Here is a 24,986-nt window from a genome sequence, read left to right as displayed (position 1 = left end):
AGCTTAACCAACTGACCCTCACACACACACCCACACCCCCAATAAAGCCCCACCCCCCACCCTACCCCCCACCCCCGGCCAGGAGCTCCCTATACTGAGTACTTTGAAATAAATCCCAGACACCACATCATTTCATCCATGTCACAAAAAAAGGGGACAAATAGACATTATATATAGACATTATATATCTTCTGATGTGATGCAATTAGAAGTCTCCAATATTATCTATGAAGTATTATTGCCAAAAAAAAAAAAGTCTTGAACTTGAAATCAAGTCCCAACTACAAGTTTACAGGAAATACAGAGGATATGTAGGAAACAATACATATAGGTGACTTGATTTCTTCAAAACACAAATGGCTTAAAAGAGTGGAGAAACAAAATTAGGAGATATATCAACCCCAGTGATGTGTGGACTATATTAGCCAAGGTCCTTCATTTTTTTTTTTTAAAGATTTTATTTATTTATTCATGATAGAGAGAGAGAGAGAGAGAGAGAGAGAGAGAGAGAGGCAGAGACACAGGCAGAGGGAGAAGCAGGCTCCACGCAGGGAGCCTGACATGGGATTCGATCCCGGGTCTCCAGGATCGCGCCCTGGCCCAAAGGCAGGAGCTAAACCGCTGCGCCACCCAGGGATCCCAACCAAGGTCCTTCAGAGAAACAGACTCAATAGATGACATATAAGAAGGGTTTTATTATAGGCATTGACTTACATGGTTATGGAAATTCATATGTCCCACGATCTGTGTTTGACATCTGTAGATTCAAGAGAACTGGTGATGTAATTCAGTCTGAATCTAAAGGCCTAAGAATTGGGGATACCAATAGCATAAGTCCCAGTCTGAGTATGAAAGCCCCAGTGCCATGAGTGACAATGTCTGAGGGCAGGAGAAGTTGGATGTCTCAGCCCAAGCAGAGAGAACAATTTGCCCTTCCTCTATCTTTTTGTTCTTTGCAAGCCCTTAATGGATTGGATGATACCCACACTGAACTGGTGAGGGTAACCTTCTTATTCAGTCTACAGATTTAAATGCTAATCTCTTCTGGAGACAACCTCACAGACACACCCAAAAATAATGTTTACCAGCCATTTGAGTATCCCCCAACCCAGCAAAGTTGCTACACAACATTAAGCATCACATGAATCCTATTAGGAAATCAATTCAAAGAAGCCATCTGTAAAAGACATTGTGAGACAATCAAGGAAAAGGGAATGTGAACTAGATATAAAAGGATAGTAAGGAATTGTTATTGATTTCATTAGGTGTGATAATGGAACTGTGCTGCTTTTTCATTTGTTGTTCTTATCTATAAGGATACATATAGCAGGGGCACCTGGGTGGCTCAGTGGTTGAGCATCTGCCTTTGGCTCAGGGCATGATCCCAGGGTCCTGGGATCGAGTTCCCCATCAGGCTCCCCACAGGGAGCCTGCTTCTCCCTATGCCTATGTCTCTGCCTCTCTTTCTGTGTGTCTCTCATGAATAAATAAATGAAATCTTTAAAAAAAATAAGGATATATATTGAAAGAATTTGTGTATAAAATTAAACTACATGATGCTGGAATTTGCTCATCATGAAGTTTTTGCATTTTGACTTTCTAAAATATTATATTAAAATATTACTTACTTTGATTATGGAGTTTTCTTTGTTTTAGGCCCAAAACAAGTGCCTCACTCAACTCACACTAGTCTTGGCCCTGAGGAGACTAAACGTAAGCACAGTAGTCAAGAAGTAAGCAGTGCGGGGATCCCTGGGTGGTTCAGTGATTTAGCACCTGCCTTCAGCCCAGGGCGTGATCTTGGAGACCCAGGATCGAGTCCCACATCGGGCTCCCTGCATGGAGCTTGCTTCTCCTTCTGCCTGTGTCTCTGCCTCTGTGTGTGTGTGTGTGTGTGTGTGTGTGTGTGTGTGTCTCATGAATAAATAAATATATAAATCCTTTAAAAAAAAAAGAAGTAAGTAAAGCAATCACAGAATGGAATGAACACTATAAAGGTAAGTGTGGTAGAGAATTGCTAGGGAGTGAGGAGAGAGAGATTGGGAGAAAGTGTGTGTGTATGTGAGCATGTGGATGGTGGGAAATGGGGGAGGCAGGCTGGGGAATCAGGGAGCTTTCCAAGGAGTTGCTGAAACTGGAGAGAATTAGAGGGAATTCAGAATATGTTTGCAGGATGGAAAAGATGTGACTTGCTAATGGCTTAGAAAGAGGAGATGAGTGAAAGGTAGGAGACTGGATTCAGCTTCAGTAATGGTTAACTGAGGTGAGCAATACTGAGGAGGAAAAGCATTCAAGGGAAACCAAGTTTGACTTTGAACCATACTAAGTGTGAGCTGCTAAAAGCCACAAACAGAGCTGAAAAAAGCCATTCATAAAGACAAATCTGGAACTCAGGTGGAAAGAGATGAGCAAGAGATACAAATTTGGGCAAGATCACTTATGGAAACAGTGTCAATAGAAAAATGGAGTGGGCATAGATCTGAGCTCTGGGTTCACCAACACTTAAAGGTCAGATAAGAAGGGGGAGCCTGGAAATGAGGCTGAGAATTAGCCATCAGTGCGGTAGGAAGAGAACAAGGAAAATATTTCCTCAAGAAGAATTGTGTGAAATCCTGCTAAGAAATGAAGTAAACCGAAAACAAAACAAAACAAAACAAAAAAAAACCACCAACTATTGGGTGTGGTAACAGGCAACCAAGAGGTGGGCAGTTTCCATTGAGTAGGGAGATGGAAGCCAGATTGGAATGAATTGGCAAATGTATTTGAGAGAGGCAAGGAAATTAAGACAGTGAATCTTATAATGCAGTTAAGCAATTCTTCAAGGATGGAGAATAGAGAGGTGACTTGGAGGAATCAAGTTGGGGCATAATCCACAACTCTCATCTCTACTGTCCACCTACAGTATTTTGTATTGAGTACAGCTCTGGCTCGGGAAGCTGTGGAGATTGATTTCATGAGTATGGGGTACTTTGTGAGAAGATTATAAAAAGGAAATAATCTGTTTTACATTTTGAACACTTTTTTACATATTAGCTTTTAACTAGCTATGACAATGGCAGAGAAGGATATTAGCTAAAAATGTTAGGTCTAAATCAGGGGCTGAGTTTTTAAAAGTAAAAATCATTTCTTGGGGTACCTGGGTGGCTCAGTCAATTAAGTGTCTGACTCTTGATTTTGGCTCAGGTGATGATCTCAGAGTCATGAGATTGAGCCCATGTCAGGCTGCACTGGGCATAGAATCTGCTTAAGATGCTCTCTCTCCATCTCCCTCTGCCCCTCCCCTACTCCAGCACAGCTCTCTCTTAAAAAAAAAAAAAAATCATTTCTTAAGGCAAGGATCTAGGGTACAAGTAAGGTAAGATAGGGGGTAGGGGTGAGGGAAATTGAGCCCTATTTCTGGGCAGAGCATCTGATAGATGAGACAGAGGTTTGCCTACCACCCACCACCCATAGAGTGACTGTCCTTTTTTTTTTTTTTTTTTTTTTTAGAGTGAGTGTCCTAATTGAGTGGACAAACCCGTAGAGCAGCCATGAGATGGAGCAGCCTCGGTGATACTTTCCACTTCAGAACTTGTGAGCAGTGCACCATTGTCCCTATGCTTTCCGACAAGAGTAAAGCCAGAACTGTCCCTGATAGCTCTAGTCACCCATGGGTGGGGGAGGTCCTTCCCTCACCAATAGAAGCAGCAAAGGTGGCGCCTCTTCTCTCCACCCCACCTCCTGTTCTCTAGTGAAGACGGGTGGAGAGAGGAAGAACAGCAAACATCCATTTAAAAAGCCAAGACCAGCATCCATTCCTGATCAAAACTCTTCAGAGTGTAGGGATAGGGGGAACATTCCTCAACATCTTAAAAGCCATCTACGAAAAGCCCACAGCAAATATCATTCTCACTGGGGAAGCACTGGGAGCCTTTCCCCTAAGATCAGGAACAAGACAGGGATGTCCACTCTCACCACTGCTATTCAACATAGTTCTGGAAGTCCTCGCCTCAGCAATCAGACAACAAAAAGACATTAAAGGCATTCAAATTGGTTAAGAAGAAGTCAAACTCTCCCTCTTCACCGAAGACATGATACTCTACATAGAAAACCCAAAAGCCTCCACCCCAAGATTGCTAGAACTCATACAGCAATTTGGTAGCGTGGCAGGATACAAAATCAATGCCCAGAAGTCGGTGGTATTTCTATACACTAACAATGAGACTGAAGAAAGAGAAATTAAGGAGTCAATCCCATTTACAATTGCACCCAAAAGCATAAGATACCTAGGAATAAACCTAACCAAAAAGGTAAAGGATCTATACCCTAAAAACTATAGAAAACTTCTGAAAGAAATTGAGGAAGACACAAAGAGATGGAAAAATATTCCATGCTCATGGATTGGCAGAATTAATATTGTGAAAATGTCAATGTTACCCAGGGCAATTTACACGTTTAATGCAATCCCTATCAAAATACCATGGACTTTCTTCAGAGAGTTAGAACAAATTATTTTAAGCTTTGTGTGGAATCAGAAAAGACCCCGAATAGCCAGGGGAATTTTAAAAAAGAAAACCATATCTGGAGGCATCACGATGCCAGATTTCAGGTTGTACTACAAAGCTGTGGTCATCAAGACAGTGTGGTACTGGCACAAAAACAGACACATAGATCAGTGGAACAGAATAGAGAACCCAGAAGTGGACCCTGAACTTTATGGTCAACTAATATGCGATAAAGCAGGAAAGACTATCCACTGGAAGAAAGACAGTCTCTTCAATAAATGGTGCTGGGAAAATTGGACATCCACATGCAGAAGAATGAAACTGGACCACTCTCTTTCACCACACACAAAGATAAACTCAAAATGGATGAGAGATCTAAATGTGAGACAAGATTCCATCAAAATCCTAGAGGAGAACACAGGCAACACCCTTTTTGTACTCGGCCACAGTAACTTCTTGCAAGATACATCCACGAAGGCAAAAGAAACAAAAGCAAAAATGAACTATTGGAACTTCATCAAGATGAGAAGCTTTTGCACAGCAAAGGATACAGTCAACAAAACTAAAAGACAACCTACAGAATGGGAGAAGATAGTTGCAAATGACATATCAGATAAAGGGCTAGTTTCCAAGATCTATAAAGAACTTATTAAACTCAACACCAAAGAAACAAACAATCCAATCATGAAATGGGCAAAAGACCTGAAGAGAAATCTCACAGAGGAAGACATGGACATGGCCAACATGCACATGAGAAAATGCTCTGCATCACTTGCCATCAGGGAAATACAAATCAAAACCACAATGAGATACCACCTCACACCAGTGAGAATGGGGAAAATTAACAAGGCAGGAAACCACAAATGTTGGAGAGGATGTGGAGAAAAGGGAACCCTCTTACACTGTTGGTGGGAATGTGAACTGGTGCAGCCACTCTGGAAAACTGTGTGGAGGTTCCTCAAAGAGTTAAAAATAGACCTGCCCTACGACCCAGCAATTGCACTGTTGGGGATTTACCCCAAAGATTCAGATGCAATGAAACGCCGGGACACCTGCATCCCGATGTTTCTAGCAGCAATGTCCACAATAGCCAAACTGTGGAAGGAGCCTCGGTGTCCATCGAAAGATGAATGGATAAAGAAGATGTGGTCTATGTATACAATGGAATATTACTCAGCAATTAGAAACGACAAATACCCACCATTTGCTTCGACGTGGATGGAACTGGAGGGTATTATGCTGAGTAAAGGAAGTCAATCGGAGAAGGACAGTGTATGTTCTCATTCATTTGGGGAATATAAATAATAGTGAAAGGGAATATAAGGGAAGGGAGAAGAAATGTGTGGGAAATATCAGAAAGGGAGACAGAACATAAAGACTCCTAACTCTGGGAAACGAACTAGGGGTGGTGGAAGGGGAGGAGGGTGGGGGGTGGGGGTGAATGGGTGATGGGCACTGAGGGGGGCACTTGACGGGATGAGCACTGGGTGTTATTCTGTATGTTGGTAAATTGAACACCAATAAAAAATAAATTTATTAAAAAATAATAAATAGGGATCCCTGGGTGGCGCAGCGGTTTGGCGCCTGCCTTTGGCCCAGGGCGCGATCCTGGAGACCCGGGATCGAATCCCGCGTCGGGCTCCCTGCATGGAGCCTGCTTCTCCCTCTGCCTGTGTCTCTGCCTCTCTCTCTCTCTCTGTGTGTGACTATCATAAATAAATAAAAAAATTAAAAAAAAAATTTGAAAAAAAAATAAAAAATAATAAATAAATAAATAAATAAATAAATAAATAAAATCACATAGTAAAAAAAAAAAAAAAAAGCCAAGACCTTATCTCTCTTATCCATGTATTTTTAACTATGCTTAAAGGGAGAAATTGCCTGCTTTGAGAGGTAACGAAACTTATTGTGAGTTTTGAATTCTAAACCCAAGACACCAGGTAGTATGCTGACCATGATAATTAAAGGAATAGAGACAACTCTGTGCCTTGTTTCAAGCAAATTGAACTATAAAATATGACAACCTCTGTGAGTCCTGTTTGTTGTGTCCCTATCTGTGGCTCTTTTTAAATTTCCTTCAGACTTTGGGCAAGGACTGCTCAGACAGGCATAAGTTTCTGTACTTTATTACTTTTTTTAAAGATTTTATTTATTTATTCATGAGAGGCACAGAGAAAGGAGAGGCAGAGACACAGGCAGAGGGAGAAGCAGGCTTCATGCAGGGAGCCCAATCCCGGGATCCCGGGATCAGGCCCTGAGCCAAAGGCAGGTGCTCAACCACCCAGCCACCCAGGCGTCCCAGTTTCTGTACTTTAGACAAGGAAATGCAACATTCATTTAGTCAGCAAATTTGGCTGCTCTGTGGCCAAACTTCGCCCAGCAATACATCCAGAAACACACAAATCCACCTCTAAAAGCTTGTAGAGTAAGACAGCTTTTACTGAATGTTCTCCCAAAAAGGGCAGTGAATGGAAAGTTATGCCACCTAACATTGTAATCTCTCTCAATCCCTCCTCTTGGGAAGAGAAGCTATCTCTTACACAAAATGCCCTCACTTCCTCCTCTAGCTGCTGGCCCCTCACTGCCCTCTCTTCTTCCTTGCTTTCTCAGGAAGGCTGGCTGTCAGCTTCTTTCACCTTCCCTTCCACCCCTCACCCCAGCAGTCCTAACTGGTCCTGACCAGAGATTTCCTGCCCTCGAATATCATCAGTCAAAACAGGTGTATGGGCCCACTGTCCCCCACGACAGGACTGTCATTTAATCACTGAGGCCCTTGGAATTTGTAATGGTTTTCCTAATGGTTTCCTAAACTGTAACAACTTACCACAAATTTACTGGCTTAAAACAACACAAATTTTTAGATCTTCAGTTCCGTAATTCAGCAGTCCCAAATGGGTCTCACGGTGTCAGCAAGGCTGTAACCCTTTCTAGAGGCTCTAAAGGAAAATCTGAGTTTTGCCTTTTCTAGCTTCTAGAGGCTGCCACATTCCTTGGTTCTTGCTCCCCACCCCCACCCCAACCTTTGGAGCCAGCAAGCACATCACTCTGACCTCTGCTTTCATCACTGTGTCTTCTTATCTGACTCTGGTTGTTCTGCTGTCTCCCTCTTCCACATTTAAGGACCTTTTAAAATACCCTGGCCCTGCCCTTATAATCCAGGATATTCTCTCTATCTCAAAGTCAGCTGATGAGCAACCTTAATTCCATCTGCAAATTTATTTCTCCTTTGCCATATAACACAGAATATTCACAGTTTTGGGGGGATTAACCACATGGACACTTTTGGGGGGCCATTATTTGTCCACCACAAAGTTCAAAAGTTAGTACAGCTGGTGGGTGCTTGTAGGGGAATGGTCTCCTCTTCCTCTAGCCAAAGGCTATACAGGACAGACATGGTGCTGGGCTCTAAACTCAACTCAAGTAGGTGGCTAAGGGCTTAAAGTCTTCTTCTAAGTTGAGCATCGTGTACCCTTTCTCAATATTAGCTCTGCTGCAGTCCTTGTCCCTTATCCCCATGTTAGGGGTCGTTGGGCAGGGCTGAGTGGTGGTAAATGATTTTCAGAAGAAACACAGATAAACTTTATCTCTAATCCAGAGACATTTTCTCTTCATGACCACTTCCATCCTCCTCTGGAAAACTCTGGGCTCACAAGCACTGAGCCATCCAGATTTTGGTGGACATCTTGGCATTTGAATGTCTAGCCCATCCCAGGTTAACGCCAGACTAACATTAAATTCTTCTCATGGACTCAGGGAGGAAGGGAAGCCCTGTCTCCCTGGGGTTCTGATTTGTAGATGAGGAAACACAGGAAACAGGCCACTTATTTTGATCTGGGAGTGACCATCACTCCAGATTCCAGGTCTAGAGGGTATACTAAGATAGTCTCCAAAGACTGCTGTCATTGATTCCTTATCTACCTGAATGCACTTGCTGCTTCTCACATCAAGATGTAGAGTCTAATTCTCCTGCCTAGGCTGGCCTTGGTGACTTGCCTGACCAATAGAATGTGATGAGAGTGACATTCTGGGTCCTTTGTGGCTAAGTCACAAGGTTTTTGATCCTCTTGGAATCCAGCTATAATTATGTGAGCCCATGTGACATGGAGAAGGCAAATGTAGGCTCTCTGGTTAATAGAACATGTTGAGTGCCCAGCTGAGAGCAGCATTAACTGCAAGCCACAGGAGTGAGCTATCTTGAACATCTAGCCCAGCCAGGCCTTCAGCTGACTCCAGCTCCAGTTGTTATCTGAATGCAACAGCATTCAAGGCCTTAAGTATAAACCATCCAACTTAGACCAGCCAGCTCTTAGAACTTTGAGCAATAAAAATAGTTATTTTAATCCACTAAGTTTTGAGGTAGGTTTGTTACAAAACAATAGACATTCATGGTAGGCCTATACTCTTGGGGAACCTAGAACAAGTCTAGGCAAGTGCGATGCTGAGACTACTGAAAAGCACCAGATATCGATAGAGAAGATATAAAATGTGTGATTGATAAATAATAAAGACTAAATGTCATAGGATTTTGGAAGAGAAAGGTATCACTTGTGGGGAGCTGATCAAGGAAGGCTCCCCTGGAGAAAATGAGACTTAATCTGAGTCTTAAATCCTGGGTAGACTTTAACAGGTGGAGAGTGGGGAAAAGAGAGAATATATACTTGAAAGAAGTAATCTAGACAAAAATGACACATCAAAAGAATGAAGGGTAGATGAGAAAGGCACGTAGATATGCTAAAAACACTCATCTTTCAAGATTCAGGGCAGGGGTTCTCTCTCCCAGGCAACCTCCTTCACTTTCTCCCATTTTCCCACCTTCTGCCTTACTTGAAGTGATTTTTCTGCTTTTGTCATAGCACCAGGAATACTTCGAGCTATGCTTTTTTTTTTTTTTTTAACACTCCAGTTATGGTTAGGCCAACAGTAAGTGCCTAAAGCAAAGAGTTCCCCAAATACAGTGGCTTAAATCATGTGGATATTTATTTTTCTCTCTTGTATAACAGTTTTCGGAGGAGACCTGCCACTCATGATCATTCAAGGACATGGGTCCTTCTAAGTCATTGCTCTGCTATTCCCTTGGGCAATGTCACTAACACACATGGTAGAAACTTGGTCACCAACACAGCTAGGCTCCAGCCAGTCTGAAACTGGGAAGAAAGGTAGAGGAGGCAGGCCTGACATTCCCAAACCAGAAGTGGCATATATCACTTCCTTCACACACCCTTGGTCAAGAACTTGGTACATGGCCTCACTGAAGCCCAAGGGAGGCTGGGGAAGTGTGATCCAGCTGGGCAGCCATATAGAACAGTAATTCTATCACTAGGGAAAAAAGGGATTTGGGGTGGGCAGGAGTAGTCTGTGTCACAAGTGCTCATCTTCCTCTGAGTCTAGGAGCTCCTTGAGGGCAGAAACCACATTTTATTCATCCCTAGTCTCCAGCACTGAGCCTGCTGCCTGACCCAGAGGAGTGTTCAGTCCATATCTGCTGGATGGATGAAGCTATCACAGTGGCCTAGGCTGGATATGAATAAGGTGCAAGGCAGTGTGGGGACCTGAGAAAGAGAGACAGATGTGGAAGTATTTAATAGGCAAATGCACGGGGCTTGATGAAGCTTGCCAGAACAGAGAGCTTTTAATGTTATGATCTTTTGTGATCTAAGCTGACAGCTCTTTGGCACAGGTTTAAAGAACTTGTACTGAATACCTCACTTAACAGACATTTATTGAACACATTCCAAATTTAAGAAATTCCTCAACTGTTTCAAAATCACTTTAGGAAGAAGCATGCCTCGAGCTTGAAGACTTTCAGGGTTTTTTCTCAGTACTAGCCTCTGCTACTGGTACCAGGTTTGAGCACCTAACTGCACATCAGGGCTTTCACCTGGCAGCCATTCCACATAATCAGCCATACCTTCCTGCTCCGACACCACCTCCCTGGAGTGCTAACCGCTCCCCAGAAAGTGAATTGTGTGTGCTCCCTCATGGATGTCCAGACACTCTCTCCTTTCTAGAAAACAGGCTCTGTGGCTGAGTGCGGTCTAAACATGTTATTCTTCAACGCCAGCACAAGTTTTGGAATCAGTACAGACTGAGTCTGAATTCTGGCTCTGCCATTTACTAGCTACATTGGTAGTAGATTTAAGTGACTTCATCTGTTTAAATCCCAGCTCCTTCACCTGTAATATGGGGATTATAATGAGGCTACGTCACTGGATGTAGGAGGATTTAATGAGCTTCCAGGTATAAAGCACTTGGCTCTTAGTGTTGCACTCAATAAACAATACCTCTTCAACTATATGACAACTAGGTTTTCAGGCCTCTGTGGCTTCTCACATCAAAGGATATTAACAGGTGTAACCGAAATAATAGCCAGTTATGGCTGTGCACAAAACTCAAGTGTGCAAATTGGAACCTTAGTAATTTCTTTTTTTAAAAAGATTTTATTTATTTATTCATGAGAGATACAGAGAGAGAGAGAGAGAGAGAGAGAGAAGCAGAGACACAGGCAGAGGGAGAAGCAGGCTCCATGCAGGGAGCCCAATGCAGGACTGATCCCGGGAATCCAGGATCACGCCCTGAGCCAAAGGCAGACACTCAACCGCTGAGCCGCCCAGGGATCCCCTGGAATCTTAGTAATTTCTTGACTTGGCCTTAATTTCCGACCCTGTGGCTCTGTCCTAGCCTCCATAGGACAATCTGATCCTGGTGCATGCATATTTGGTTCTATGAAAAACTGGGGCCCACGTATATCCATTACCCCTCTTGCTTCCTATTATCAGAGGTGCAAGACCTATTTGAGCAACTGCTGCTGGGAAACTGAACCCATAAGTCTTCCCTTCCGCTAGATGCCCCAGCCCTTGAGGACAATGCTCCTTCCTCCCTTTCTCTTTCTCCTCTCATGAGAACTCATGCTGAGAGGAGTGCCCCACCACTTATCACTCTTGTTCTTCCTTTATATCGCTAACCCTCCACCTATATCCTCCCCAGCACAGAGCTCCTTTTATACAGATGGAAGGGACTTATACATGTACGTGTGCACACACGCACGCATGCACACACACACCTGGCAGAAACCAGTTCTCTGAGTTTGTGCATACTTTACAGACTGTTTTATCTCCCATCCTCCAGAGAACAGAAGTTCTTTGAAATGATAAGCTAAGGAGTCTGTCATTCCTGTTCGCAGGCTTCTTGCAGTGGCCAAGAGGAGTGAACATGCTATTTGATGTCTCAGCTATCAGTCTGCCACAAATTAATACTTCATGTTTTATCCTGTCTGATGAGTTATACAGGTTTCTAATAATGTAGTTGCAAAGAAAAAAATAATGTACCAGCTGGCTCAATTCAGAGTGGCCAGAGACCCCTTTGTGGTATTCCCATTGACCCTTCTATTTCCCACTCCAATCTTTTCATTTAACTTTTTTTTTTTTAGGATTTTATTTATTTATTCATGAGAGACACAGAGAAAGAGAGAGAGGCAGAGACACAGGCAGAGGGAGAAGCAGGCTCCATGCAGGGAAGCCCAATGTGGGACTTGATCCCGGGTCTCTAGGATCACGCCCCAGGTCGAAGGCAGTGCTAAACTGCTGAGCCATCCAGGCAGCCCATCATTTAACTTTTACCAAAGTTATACACATAATTTTAAAAGTCAAATAAGCCTTTAGAACATCAGAAGGACAGCAGTCTTCCAAGTCTCCTCTCCCGTCCACCATCCCATTCTCACTTTAGTCCTTTAGCTGGTTCTTTTGATATTTGCCCTTATATTGCTAAAATTGGAATCACATTGCTACTGCTCGATTTGTAGGCATTATTTACAGATTTCCAAATAGGGAGATGAATATAGCACTTCTTGTAAAGACCCCACACACACATATTAAGTTGCCCTCCCTCCACCAATACTTAGGGTTTACTTTGTTTTAATGATATAAATACTAGTCACTGGTGGGCCCTATGGTACAGTTTAATTTCCTTTCCTTTCTCCAACTTTTTGTTTTCCCTGGAGCTCATAAATGCCCTTTTTCTCTTTTGCTTAGTTTTCTGTGTCTTTATATTTAAATTCCTGTCCTCTCCTTGGGGACTTTGCTCCCATGTCCTCCCACCTAATCCTCTGGACCACAGCCCTCTTGTCCTATAGCACAGCTCTCATCTCTTATTTATCCTCTCATCTTCTTTGTCTTATTTGCTACCTCTATATATTTATTCTACTTTCTGGGATATTTCCTTGGCTTTTTATTTAAACTTTTAAAAAAAGATTTTATTTATTCATGAAAGAGAAATCAAGAGTACATGAGTGGAGGGGCAAAAGGAGAGGGAGAAGTAGACTCCCTGCTGAGCAAGGAGTGGACACAGGGCTCCATCCTGGGATCTGGAGATCATAACCTGAGCTGAAGGCAGATGCTTAATCAACTGAGCCACCCAGGTGCCCCTATTTCAACTTTTATATTGGGTTACACACTTTTTTACATCATAGTTTATTTTCTGAGTGCTCTTTCCTTTTTGACTTTTTTTTTAAAGCAACTAATTCCCATTTCACAGATGCTACGTTATCTTTAATTTCTCTGGGAATATTATTAATCATCATATTTAAAATATTTTCTTCATTCTTGGCATTGTCTCTATTAATACAGATTATTTTTTTTTTTTCTGTTTATTTTGGTTTTTGCCTTTCATGTTGAAGAACTCCCTCAAATGTCTAGTGGTCCTTGCCTTTCCTTTCCTCATTGGGAAGACAATGCTAAAAATCTGATTGTTGGCTGGTGATCTTGACCAGGAGTAATAAAGGTGGAAGGAGCACTAGGTGTCAGTATCTTTTGATATTTCTTCTGTACTGCTCAGATTCCCTGAGGAAAGATCTCCAATCTCCAGCCAGAATCCTGGGAGTTGAGTGTAGGAAGAGGGCTGGAGAAGAGAGCAGAGTGGGGAGGGGGCCATATTCTGTGGTCAGTATATAGATTTTTACTTTATCTTCCTATTTTTATTTTTTTATTTTTATTATTATTATTTTTTTTTATCTTCCTATTTTTAGTATGGTACCTCAGCTCTCATCAGTGGCTGATGTCTTCCAGTCCAAAGACCTTTGTTTTATCCTTTCCAGATCATAAACTTTTAGTTTTGTGCTCAAACTGTGGAGAAGACCCCTGGATCTATATGCTTCTCAATCAATCCTCCTATTCTTAGCACAGCCCGTGCTTCTCCTTTTCCGAGCTACCTGATGCTGCAACTCCTGACTTAGGTTTTAGCAAAGTCGGTTGTCATGGATCATCCGCTTTTGGCTTCCAAAATGTAGTTGCTGCTGTCCCTACCACCATTTCCCTTTGTTATTTGGGTTTATACCCTTAAGAAAAAAAAAAATCCCTTTCCTGCCATTTTAGTAGGGCTTGGGGAGAGTGAAGAGATAAAAACTCTGTTCAATCTGCCATCTTTTTTTTTTTTTTAGATTTTATTTATTTATTCATGAGAGAGGCAGAGACAGAGGGATAAGCAGACTCCTCGCAGGGAGCCTGATGTGGGACTGGATCCCTGGACCCCAAGATCACACCCAGAGCCAAAGGCAGATGCTTAATCACTAAGCCACCCAGGTGTCCCATCAATCTGCCATCTTTAAGTAAAAGTATCTCATTCTATTTTAGTCCTTTCTGGTTTCACTTAGGAACCATGCAAGCTAGATGCTATGATGTAGCACTTTAAACATCCTCTATAACCCTTCCACTGCTCTGGATCTGCATGAATGAGGATTATTCCACAGGCCATCTTCTTTCTTCTTGCAAGCAGACTGCTCAACATACAGATCTGCATTACCTCAGACACCACACTTCTCAGTTTCAACCTCACTTTCAACAGAGCCCAGAAGAGCTTAAAGAACCCCGGTCAGGCAGCCGGGGTGGCTCAGCAGTTTAGCGCCGCCGCCTTCAGCCCAGGGCCCCATCCTGGAGATCTGGAATCAAGTCCCACATTGGGCTTCCTGCATGGAGCCTGCTTCTCGCTCTGCCTGTGTCTCTGCCTCTCTGTGTGTGTCTCTCATGAATAAATAAACAAAATCTTACAAATAAATAAAGAAACAAACAAACAAACCCTGGTCAGTACTATCTTCTATCCACCTCACCAGGAATTGCAGATATTCAGCCCTTTTAGCAACCTCCAAATTCTACCCTACTCTTCTGCTTTAATCCAGAAAAGATTTTTCCTTCATATTTCAGAAAAAAATGGAAGCAATCAAATGTGATTTCCTCGACGTTTTTCTCCTATTTGTCTCCCCGATGAAGGAATCTGTGTCTGAACCCATCCAGAGCCCCCTCTTCAGTAGACTGGGAGCCCACCTAGTAACAGTCTCTGTGTCTAAGGCAGCCAAAGGTGCTCCTCCTACCCTGTTGACCATGCTGTGGCTTTCAGAACCAGCTCCTCCTGCCTCTTTGGGACTTATTTCCTGTTCTTTGCATCTTGGACCTCTCCCTGTTTTGGCACATTCTTTTCAGCTTAGAAACAACTTAAATGTTTCCACCTTAGAAGAATCTCTGTAAATCCCCATTTAGATACTGCATGCACTTTTTTTCTTGACTCCGCCTCCCAGCTTCTTGAAAACATCAGCGCTCATTATCTCCACTTTCTTGCCTTTCCTTACTGCTTTGACCTTTGTACTCAGCCTTCCGCTTGCCCGTCTCCCTCACCAACGCCCCTCTGCTGGACACATGTGTTGGACATGCCACAGTTCTTGGCCTACTTGGCAATATTTAGCATGCTGGGCCTCCCTTATGTACCATTTTTCCTGGACTGCACTACTGCTCTTCTGATTCTCTTCACTCTCTGGCTATTCCTTCCCTTTTATAGTTTCTCTCTCTATTTTAAAAAAGATTTTTATTATTTATTGATGAGAGACACACACAGAGAGAGACAGAGAGAGAGACAGAGAGATTGAGAGAGAGGCAGAGACAGAAGCAGGCTCCATGCAGGGAGCCTGATGCGGGACTCCATCCCAGGACTCCAGGATCATGCCCTGGGAGGAAGGCAGGTGCTAAACCGCTGAGCTACCCAGGGATCCCTGTAGTTTCTCTTCCTTTCCTGTCCTTGATGTTGATGTGCCCAGCGTTCCATCTCAGCCTTCTTTTCCCTAAACTTCCCCAATAATCCCATACTAACCACTTGGTCTCCCTTGCCACTTCTGTGTGGATGGCTGAATTCCTTCCCTAGCTTTTCTGCTGAGCTCAGGCCTGCATTTCCATCTGCTAGAGGGACATTTCTGCCAGGATATTCCACTGGAACTTCAAACTCGGCATGCCCTAAACTGAAATCACTGTTTCAGAACCTAAACTTGTACAAAGTGCTTTTTGTAATCTGTGAAATCTTGGGAAAGTTGCATTCTCATCTGGAAAACTGGATGATAATACATTCTATATATGATTAATTGGTCTATTATGTCTTATAATGTATATCTAGCATTCATCAATCAGAGTGTCTGACATACTGTCCATGCTCAACAAAAGGCCCCATCATTAGCAGTAGCAGAAGGAGGAAGATGGTGAAGAGGGTTAGGCACTGCCATTACCTGTTCCCAGTCCAAACACCTGGGATTCATTCCAGGCCCTGCCCCCTGCCAACCTTATTTAATCTATCATCAAGCCTACTGATCCTATCCCATAAATATCTGTCATATCAGGTTTCGTGTTCCCATCCTCACTGCCCTGCCTACCCCATTCAGTCCCAGTCTTCTCTCACCTAGGTACTGAAAAATCATGCTGCTTGGTTTTCCAGCCTCTGGTCTTATATTTTCCCTCCAGTCCATCCTCTAAATTTTCACCAAAAATGATACACCTAAGGGACACCTGGGTGGCTCAGTGGTTTAGAATCCGCCTTCGGCCCTGGGCATGATCCTGGAATCCCGGGATTGAGTCCCATGTCAGGCTCCCTGCATGGAGCCTGCTTCTCCCTCTGCCTTTGTCTGCCTCTCTCTCTCTCTCTCTCTCTCTCTCTCTCTCTCTCTGTGTCTCTCATGAATAAATAAAAATAAGAAATCTTTAAAAATAAAAAAATAAAATGATACATCTAACATGCCTGTCTGATTGTCACATCTCTCTTAAGCATATTTCAGTAATAATTAAAATTGTAGCAAAGGATGAGGAAAGTGAAATATTTAAAATCATAACTGCCTGCAGCTGCATCTTCCCCTAATGCATGTTTCCTCCTGAGCTCAGGGCTCTGTTTGGTAAAACACCTGAGTGGATGCAGAAGGTGAACAGTTGAGAAGAGAAAACAGAAGTAGCTAAACTCCTCTGCAGAGGAAATAAACTGGAACTAAGGGTTTAGAGGGCATCTACAAAGGATAAGAAAGTTGAGGAAAGCCTTGAGGGTGCAAAGATTCCAGCTCACTATCTCAGTGAGTGGCTGGGGTGCACTAGGCTGTGGTAGAGTAGGGCTGTCAAAAGATTAAGAGGTATCTAATATATCCTCTCAAGATCTGGACTGTTCTGTGATGCTCTAGAACCTCTCCCATTCTGCCCTCAACCTCATTGCCCTTTACTCTGCCTGGAGGCAAAGTTTTGGCTGGCCACCTGGGAATGGGGAGTTGGGGTGAAAATTGGTTTGTCTGGGGTTGAGCTTTCAAGCAAGCAAGGCCAAGAGTTTGCTTAACAATGGAATGATTGGGATCCCTGGGTGGCGCAGCGGTTTAGCGCCTGCCTTTGGCCCAGGGCGTGATCCTAGAGACCCGGTCGGGCTCCCAGTGTATGGAGCCTGCTTCTCCCTCTGCCTATGTCTCTGCCTCTCTCTCTCTGTGACTATTATAAAAACAAACAAACAAACAAACAAACAAAAACAATGGAAGGATTGAGCAAATAAGCAGATACACTGAGGATAATGGATTCAGGATTCTTACTGTCAGAGAAGAGAGTTACAAATAGGTAATGAGGAAGGAATGGTGTAGGATTAGAATCAGGAGTATTAATACTTATGGATTTTATAGATCTGTGTATGTAGGCATATAAATACACAGAATATACACAGATAAATATATTTATTTCCATACTCTGTCTCCTGAGAAGGTCTAAATCAATTATATCACACTAGCAATTTTAAGCACACTATTTTCCAAATCTTGGTTTCTAAATATTATTCTCCACTAAAAGGAACTGGGGGTCCTAAGAAAAAAGGGCTGATTCCAGGCGGGGACAAAAATGTACAAGAGAAGATAGGAATATTTTGTTGTTTCATAAAGTAAGGAAATGTTCAATGAATGCTAGAGACCTATCAAAAGAACATAGGGATGAGCTGAAGGAGCTCAAAGGTGCCCTTCCCCCCAAATTTCTTATTAATCACAAGTGGGGGGGGCGCCTGGGTGGCTCAGTGATTGGGTGTCTGCCTTCAGCTCAGGACCTGATCCTGGGGTCCTCGGATCACATCCGGCGTCAGGCTCCCTGTGGGGAGCCTGCTTCTCCTTCTGTCTATGTCTCTGCCTCTCTCTCTGTGTGTGTCTCTCATGAATAAATACAATCTTAAAAAAAAAAAAGACTTTAAAATAAATCACAAAAGGAAAAATAGTAATTTTACAGCAAGGAAATGTATCAGACACCATATTAACCAAGTGGTCAAAGATAATATCATCAGTAATGGGCCACACTGACATCATGCACCTTTTTTTTTTTTTTAAGATTTTATTTATTTATTTGAGACAGAGAGAGATCACATGAGTGAGCTCGGGGAGGAGGGGAGGAGGAAGAGCGGGAGAGAGTCTTAAGCAGACTCCACGCTGAGTGTGGAAGCTGACACAAGGGGCTCGACCTCACAACCTGCCATCATGCTGCTGAGATCATGACCTGAACTGAAACCAAGAGTCAACTTTTTTTTTTTTTTTTTTTTTTTTTTTTTTTAAAGATTTGACTTACTTATCATGAGAGACACAGAGAGGCAGAGACATAGGAAGAGGGAGGAGAAGCAGGCTCCATGCTGAGAGCACAATGTGGCACTCTGATCCCGGAACTCTGGGATCACCTCCTGAGCCAAAGGAAGCCGTTCAAGCTGAGCCACCCAGGCATCCCAAGAGTCAGATGTTTAACTGACTATGCCACCCAGGCACCTGACATCATACACTTTCTGATATAATATACTGAGAATATAACATTTAGGTGATATTCCTATTGAAAATACATAACCTGAATCTAATCATGAGGAAACATCAGGCAACACCAGTTGAGGGACATTTTACAAAATAACTGGTTAAGGTCAAGAACTTTAAGCAAAAGAAAGGTTGAAGCACTTTAAAAAAAGATGGTGTTAAAAAAAAAAACTAAAAAGACATTATAAATAAATACAATGTCTGATTCTGGATTGGATCCTGAACCAGAAAAAAATAGTTAAAGAAGACTTTATTGAGATAATTGATGAAATTTGAACATGGACCATGGATTAGAAAATAGTAATATATAAATGTGAAATGTCTATATTTTGAAAATTGCACTATGGTTATGAAAGAGAAAATCCTTTTTCTTAGAAAATGCACAGTGAAGCTTTTGGAGGAAGGGGGCATTATGTCTCCAACCCATTCTCGAGTGGTTCAGAAGAAAATGTATATCTAGCTAGCTAGCTAGCTATCCATCCATCTACCTACCTATGTAACTATCAATGATAAAGGAAATGAAACTGAGAATTTCCTGGAATTTTTAAAAGATACCAGATCCAAGAACCTCAATAAATTTCAAGCAAAGTAAATGGAAAGATAGCCAATAAAACTTCAGAACACCATAAAAAAAAAAAAAACACCTCAAAACAGCCACAGAGAATAGACAGATAATGTGTCAAAGTGGCAGTTAGAATTACAACGGACTTGCCAACAGAAATAATGGAAACCAAAAGACAGGTAAGGAAGAGTATGTCTGGAATACAGGAGATCCTTTAGGGAGTCTCCTAGTTTATCATGCCCTGTGATTAAGGTTAATGGCAAACTAGGACAATTCAATCCAGGTAGGATCAGTAATGGCCAGACCCTTTAGGAAAAAAGATTTGGGTCATCCCCTCCAGGTAAAGAATGAGGTCCAGCTGAGGAAGTGTTTATGGGTCTTTAGGAGGGCAATTCAAGAATCTATCAACATTATAAAGTAACTCCCTTTGATTCAGCAATTCCACTCCTGAGAATCTGCCCTTTTAAATATGTGTGATGTGCACAAAGATGCATGTGCAAGGATACGTGGTCTATCACCAGAATCATGAAATCTATCATGGTCTATCCCAACCAAAAGAATACCACAGATATACTTCTGTATGCTCTGTCATGCAAGCATCCTCAAGACCTCAACTTACTTTGATCAGTGAAAATAGCAAAACATGCAGACCATTACCTTTTGTACAATTTCATTTCTTTTATTTTTAAAGATTTTATTTATTTATTTATTCATGAGAGACACACAGAGAGAGAGAGGCAGATCCAGGGACTCCAGGGATCACGCCCTGAGCCGAAGGTGGCGCTAAATCACTGGGCCACCAGGGCTGCCCTACACTTTCATTTCTATAAAACTTAAAGCATGCATAAACACACAGTTGTGTGTCTAAACACATATACATATACACATATGCGTGTGTGTGTAAATACGGAGAAAAGGGCTATAAGAACATACACCAAACTGGGAGGTGAGGGGATTCCTGGGTGGCTCAGCCATTTGGTGCCTGCCTTTGGCCCAGGGCATGATCCTGCAGTCTGGGAATCGAGTCCCACATCAGGCTCCTTGCATGGAGCCTGCTTCTCCCTCTGCCTATGTCTCTGTGTCTCTCATGAATAAATAAATAAAATTTGAAAAAAAAAAAAAAAAGAACAAAGTGGGAGGTGAGGAGAGGGATGATGATTTGTATCAAGGAGGATGTTCATTTCTTATTCCTTATACTTTTGTGCCGCTTGAGTCTTTCACAACACAATAGGTTAATATATTACTTGTGGAGGGAGAACATTTAAAAAGTAAACTACTCTAGAGTACACAGAGCAGCAGCATTCCTAACTCTGAGTATTCCAGGTACAGAGAACAGCAGGGCAAAGGCCCTGAGGTAGGATTGTGTCTGGTATATGGGAAGCAGAACAAAGAAGTCATTGAAGTGGGGAAAGAGATAGGATCAGAAGGGAAGGGATGAAGATGGAGAGTGAGAGCTGCCTTGATAGCTTGTAAGGACTTTGCCTTTTATTCTAGATGAATTAGGAAGCCATTAGCAGCTTAAGAGCCAAGTAGCAACATGATCTGGTTCTGTATAATAGGATAGTTCTGGCTGCTATGATGAGAACAGACTAAAGAAAGGAGTCAGGGGAAGGCACAGAGGCCGGGGAGGCAGCAACTACAACAGCTCAAAGGAGAGGTGGTGGAAGCTGAGATTTTCTTGACAGAGTGGCCAGCATCACCTGGATGGCCTGTAATGCTCTTTGGGAGACAGGGACTCTTTAGAACAAATAATGAAACATATATACCACTTCCGTGTTCCTATTTCATGAAGTCGATACTAGGGTATCAGTAATAACTATCAGTTGATTAGTCTGGGGTGGGGCCAAGGAATTTGCATTTCTACAAGTTACCCGGTGATAGTACTGCTGGTCTGGGAGAATCATACTTTGAGAACCACCAACTTTTTCTTCAGCGCACTGATAAAACTGTGCAATAAACATGTGTTAATCAGATGTCCTCAAGGAAGCACCTTGCTTATCCCAGCGTCCCAGTGCCAAGCATGATGCCTGGCATGAATGCATTGGCCCAGATCTGGGCCAGGCGTGGTGCTGTACTGAAAGTTCTTGAGCATCTCTGGTTTGAATGGTTTGAGCTAACTGGTGATTAAACTTTTGAGGAAATGGTCATTATAGGGAAGGGATCATAATAATAACAATAGCAATGGGTGTAACACTCACCCAGTCCAGTGTCTGCCCCGGGGGCGGTTTATCACATCTTCTCCCAGTAAATCCTGTGAAAGCCCAGTGAGTCTGGCATTATCACCCCTATTCTATAAATGAGGAATCCAAGGGTCTGGAGTTTACTCAAGGTCACACCATTAGCAAGTACCACAGCCCGGCCAGGCCTGACTGACAGCTGTGCTGTGTTTACATCACAGACTACCTCAAGAAGTCACTTGAGATTGCCTTGAAGACAGGAGCTTCCTCGTTTGGAGACTGAGCCATTTTGAAGAGTGTGGGAAACACGCCATCCTTTGAGAAAATGCCTCCTGTCGAATTGAGGGCCCTGTTCACATAGCACATTTCCAGCCCCAAGCTCTTCTCGACGGAGCCCCGGTCCCCTAAGAGGTAGCAGCGCCTGCCCCAAGATAAGGATTTTTGATGACCTTTGTGTTTTTATCCTTCTCTTGTGGAGCACGAGAGACTCTCCACTCTCACCCTCTTCTCAGCCTCCTCCTGTAGGATGATGGACACAACTCCCGGGCTGAAGCTTGACAAATCCACGCTAGCCTTTCTCTAAATGGAACAGATCGCTTTTAGTAGAGAAGGAGAAAAAGTTCCAGGACCTCCCGCTGCATCAGTCCCTCTGTCTCTCTTCCCCCACCCTCCCCAGAGGATAAAAATAGCCGCCGTCCCGGGGCCCCCTGCAGGAGCAGCAACTGCACACGGAAACCAGGCCTGTCCCGCGAGCAGCTGCGCAGTGAGGCGCGGGCCCGGCGGGCGACCCGGGGTCAGGGCGCGGGCCTGCCCGCAGGGGCGAGGTGACCCGGGCCGGGCAGGGACGCTTGGAGTCTCAACCGAGACAGGGGGCACCTCGAGCAAGTCTGAGCACGACGGTGGGTGCTCGCAGAAATGCACCCCGAGACCTGGGGCTCCGCGCACGGCTCGTTGGGCAGCCTTCCGAAAAGCCAAGGTGTATCCCCGATTTTTAACCCCTTTGAGGGGCTGGGACTCGCTAGAACATTGAAACGTACATAGACAGCACTTCTCTGTGCGGGCCAGGCGCACCGCGAAAACAGACGCACACTTCTGCACACCACAGGTTCGCATCCCCGGATGAGGATTGACGATGGGGACGAAGAACGGTTTTAAGAAATAAAAATTCGTGGGATCCCTGGGTGGCGCAGCGGTTTGGCGCCTGCCTTTGGCCCAGGGCACGATCCTGGAGACCCGGGATCGAATCCCACATCAGGCTCCCGGTGCATGGAGCCTGCTTCTCCCTCCGCCTGTGTCTCTGCCTCTCTCTCTCTCTGTGACTATCATAAATAAATAAAAATTAAAAAAAAATAATAATAATTTAAAAAAAAATAAATAAAAATTTGTAACGAGTAAGGATAAGGTTACTAAGCTTTGCTGAGCAGGATCTTTTTGGAGAATAAGTGCACGTAGTATTCTATCCATGGGATAGTGACACAGGAAGGTTAATGTTGACCTCCCGATGGTGGGATCAAAGGTGCTTTCTATTATTCACCATTTTCTCAGTAAGAAGAAACAGGTTTGGCAAACTGAAAAATTTTTTTAAAGGTTTTATTTATCTATTCATGAGAGGCAGAGACACAGGCAGAGGGAGAAGCGGGCTCCACGCAGAGAGCCCCATGGGGGACTCGATCCCGGGTCTCCAGGGTCACGCCCTGGGCGGAAGGCGGCGCTAAACCGCTGAGCCACCCAGGCTGCCCTGGCAAACTGAATTTAAATAAAATATTAGAAAAGAAAGAAAGAGGGGATCCACCTGGGTGGCTCAGCGGTGGAGCGCCGGCCTTTGGCTCGGGGCGTGACCCTGGAGGCCCGGGATCTGATCCCATACCGGGCTCCTTGCATGGAGCCTGCTTCTCCCTCTGCCTGTGTCTCTGCCTCTCATGAATAAATAAATAAAATCTTAAAAAAAAAAATAAAAAAAAAGAGAGAAAGAGGAAAAAATAGTTTCCCTTTTGCTCCCGGAGCGGCTGCATGCAGGCAGTACCTCGGCCCCCGCGGAGCCGGCTCGGCTGCAGCCGCGGCCCGGGCCTGCCAGTCTGGACTGTGTGTCGCGGGGAGCGGGGGGCTGCAGACAATACACATGCAAACATCAGGCTGGTGACAACGTGGGGCGGGGACCGGCTCCTTTCGGAGGGTGCCCGGAGAGCCCCTAGCGCGCGCCGCAGCGCTCGGAAAATCAAAGCGCTCCCCTGCGGGCCCGGCCCGGCCCCGCCCCGCCCCGCCCCGAGCGGACGGTGCGTGCGTGCGCGCTCTCGGGGGGCGGCGTGCGCGCGCCCCCGCGCGCCCCCGGCCCGCCCCCTCCCTCCCCTCCCCTCCCCTCCCCTCCCCTCCCCCGTGCAGCGGAGGATGCCGCCGAGGAGGAGGCGGCGGCGGCGGCGCGCTGCGGCGGTCTGAAGCGGCGTGCGGCTGCCACGGGCCGGCGGCGCGATGAGCTGGGCGGCCGCCCCCGGCTCGGAGCTGTGAGGGGCTCGGGGCCGGGGGTGGGTGGCGGCGGCGCGGCGGGCGGCCAGCGCTCCTCGGCGGCGGCGGCGGCGGCGGCGGCGGCGGCGGCCATGCGCGGGGCGGCGCGGCAGGGGCGGCGGGGCCGGGGCCGCCTCCCGGGGACCCGCGGCCTCAGGGCCCCGCCGCCGCCGCCGCTGCCGCTGCTGCTCCTGCTGGCGCTGCTGCCGCTGCTCCCCGCGCCCGGCGCCGCCGCCGCCCCGGCCCCGCGGCCTCCCGCGCTGTCGCCCGCGGCCGCGGGGCCCAGCGTGAGCGTCTACCTGAGCGAGGACGAGGTGCGCCGGCTCATCGGTGAGTGGGGCCCGACCGCGGGGCTTCCGGCCGCCCGCGGCCCAGTGCGGGAGCCGGCGCCGCCGCCGCCGCCCTGGGGACCCGCCGCGGAGCCGGGGCCACGCCGTTCCGCCTTCCCCGCGCACAGCCTCTCCGCTGCCAGCCCCCCCCCAGGCTTGTCATCCAGGGCCCTGGGTCCTGGGCACCTCCAGGTTTTACGTGGACCAAACCTGCAGACCCCAGTGCAGGCCAGCGATGCTGTTGCTCTTACTTTCTGGTTATCTTACCTTTTATTTTTTTTAAGTATTTGTTTATTTATTTATTTATTTATTTATTTATTTATTTATTTATTTATTTATTTATTTATTTATGTATTAATGGTAGACACAGAGAGAGAGGCAGAGACACAGGCAGAGGGAGAAGCAGGCTGCACGCAGAGAGCCCGACGCGGGATTCGATCCCAGGACCCCAGGATCAGGCCCGGGCCAAGGCAGGCGCTCAGCCGCTGAGCCCCCCGGGGATCCCCTTATCATACTTTTTAAAAACGAGATGGGGAGGAGCGAGAGGTTGGAAGGGCACCCTACGTGTTCGTGGCAGTCTCCAAACCTTGTGACAGATAAGCATATTTTTTAGATCGTGGGTGAATCCCCGGGTAGCAGACCTGTTAGCGTCGTCCAGTTATCTTTTTGGTTTCTTGTCTTGGGTATGTTGGGCCGTGGGCCACCCTTGTATTCTGAATTCCTTGTAGGGAAAGGGGAACTTAGTTTTGGGTCAGTTGGTTGTTCCATTCCACCTAATTAGCTTTGTCGTTTGGGGGATTAATTTGAGAAATAATGGTGTCCTTGTACTGAGACTGGATT

General features: G+C 45.1%; 1 protein-coding gene across 2 annotated transcripts in view; it reads left to right on the top strand.

The window, feature by feature from the left end:
• Positions 1-23,694: 23,694 nt before the first annotated feature.
• Positions 23,695-24,986, top strand: part of RYK (receptor like tyrosine kinase) — an 86,694-nt gene continuing 85,402 nt past the window's right edge. For both annotated transcript variants that reach the window (XM_041734375.1, XM_041734374.1), the window contains exon 1: positions 23,695-24,147. In XM_041734375.1, the coding sequence (XP_041590309.1) occupies positions 23,910-24,147 (238 nt within the window). In that variant the 5' untranslated portion in view covers positions 23,695-23,909. The remainder of the gene's footprint in view (positions 24,148-24,986) is intronic.

This window comes from Vulpes lagopus, chromosome 19, assembly GCF_018345385.1.
Source record: "Vulpes lagopus strain Blue_001 chromosome 19, ASM1834538v1, whole genome shotgun sequence".
Lineage (NCBI taxonomy): Eukaryota > Metazoa > Chordata > Mammalia > Carnivora > Canidae > Vulpes > Vulpes lagopus.
Note: the sequence above shows the minus strand (reverse complement) of the source record. Positions and strands in the feature narration are given on the sequence as shown.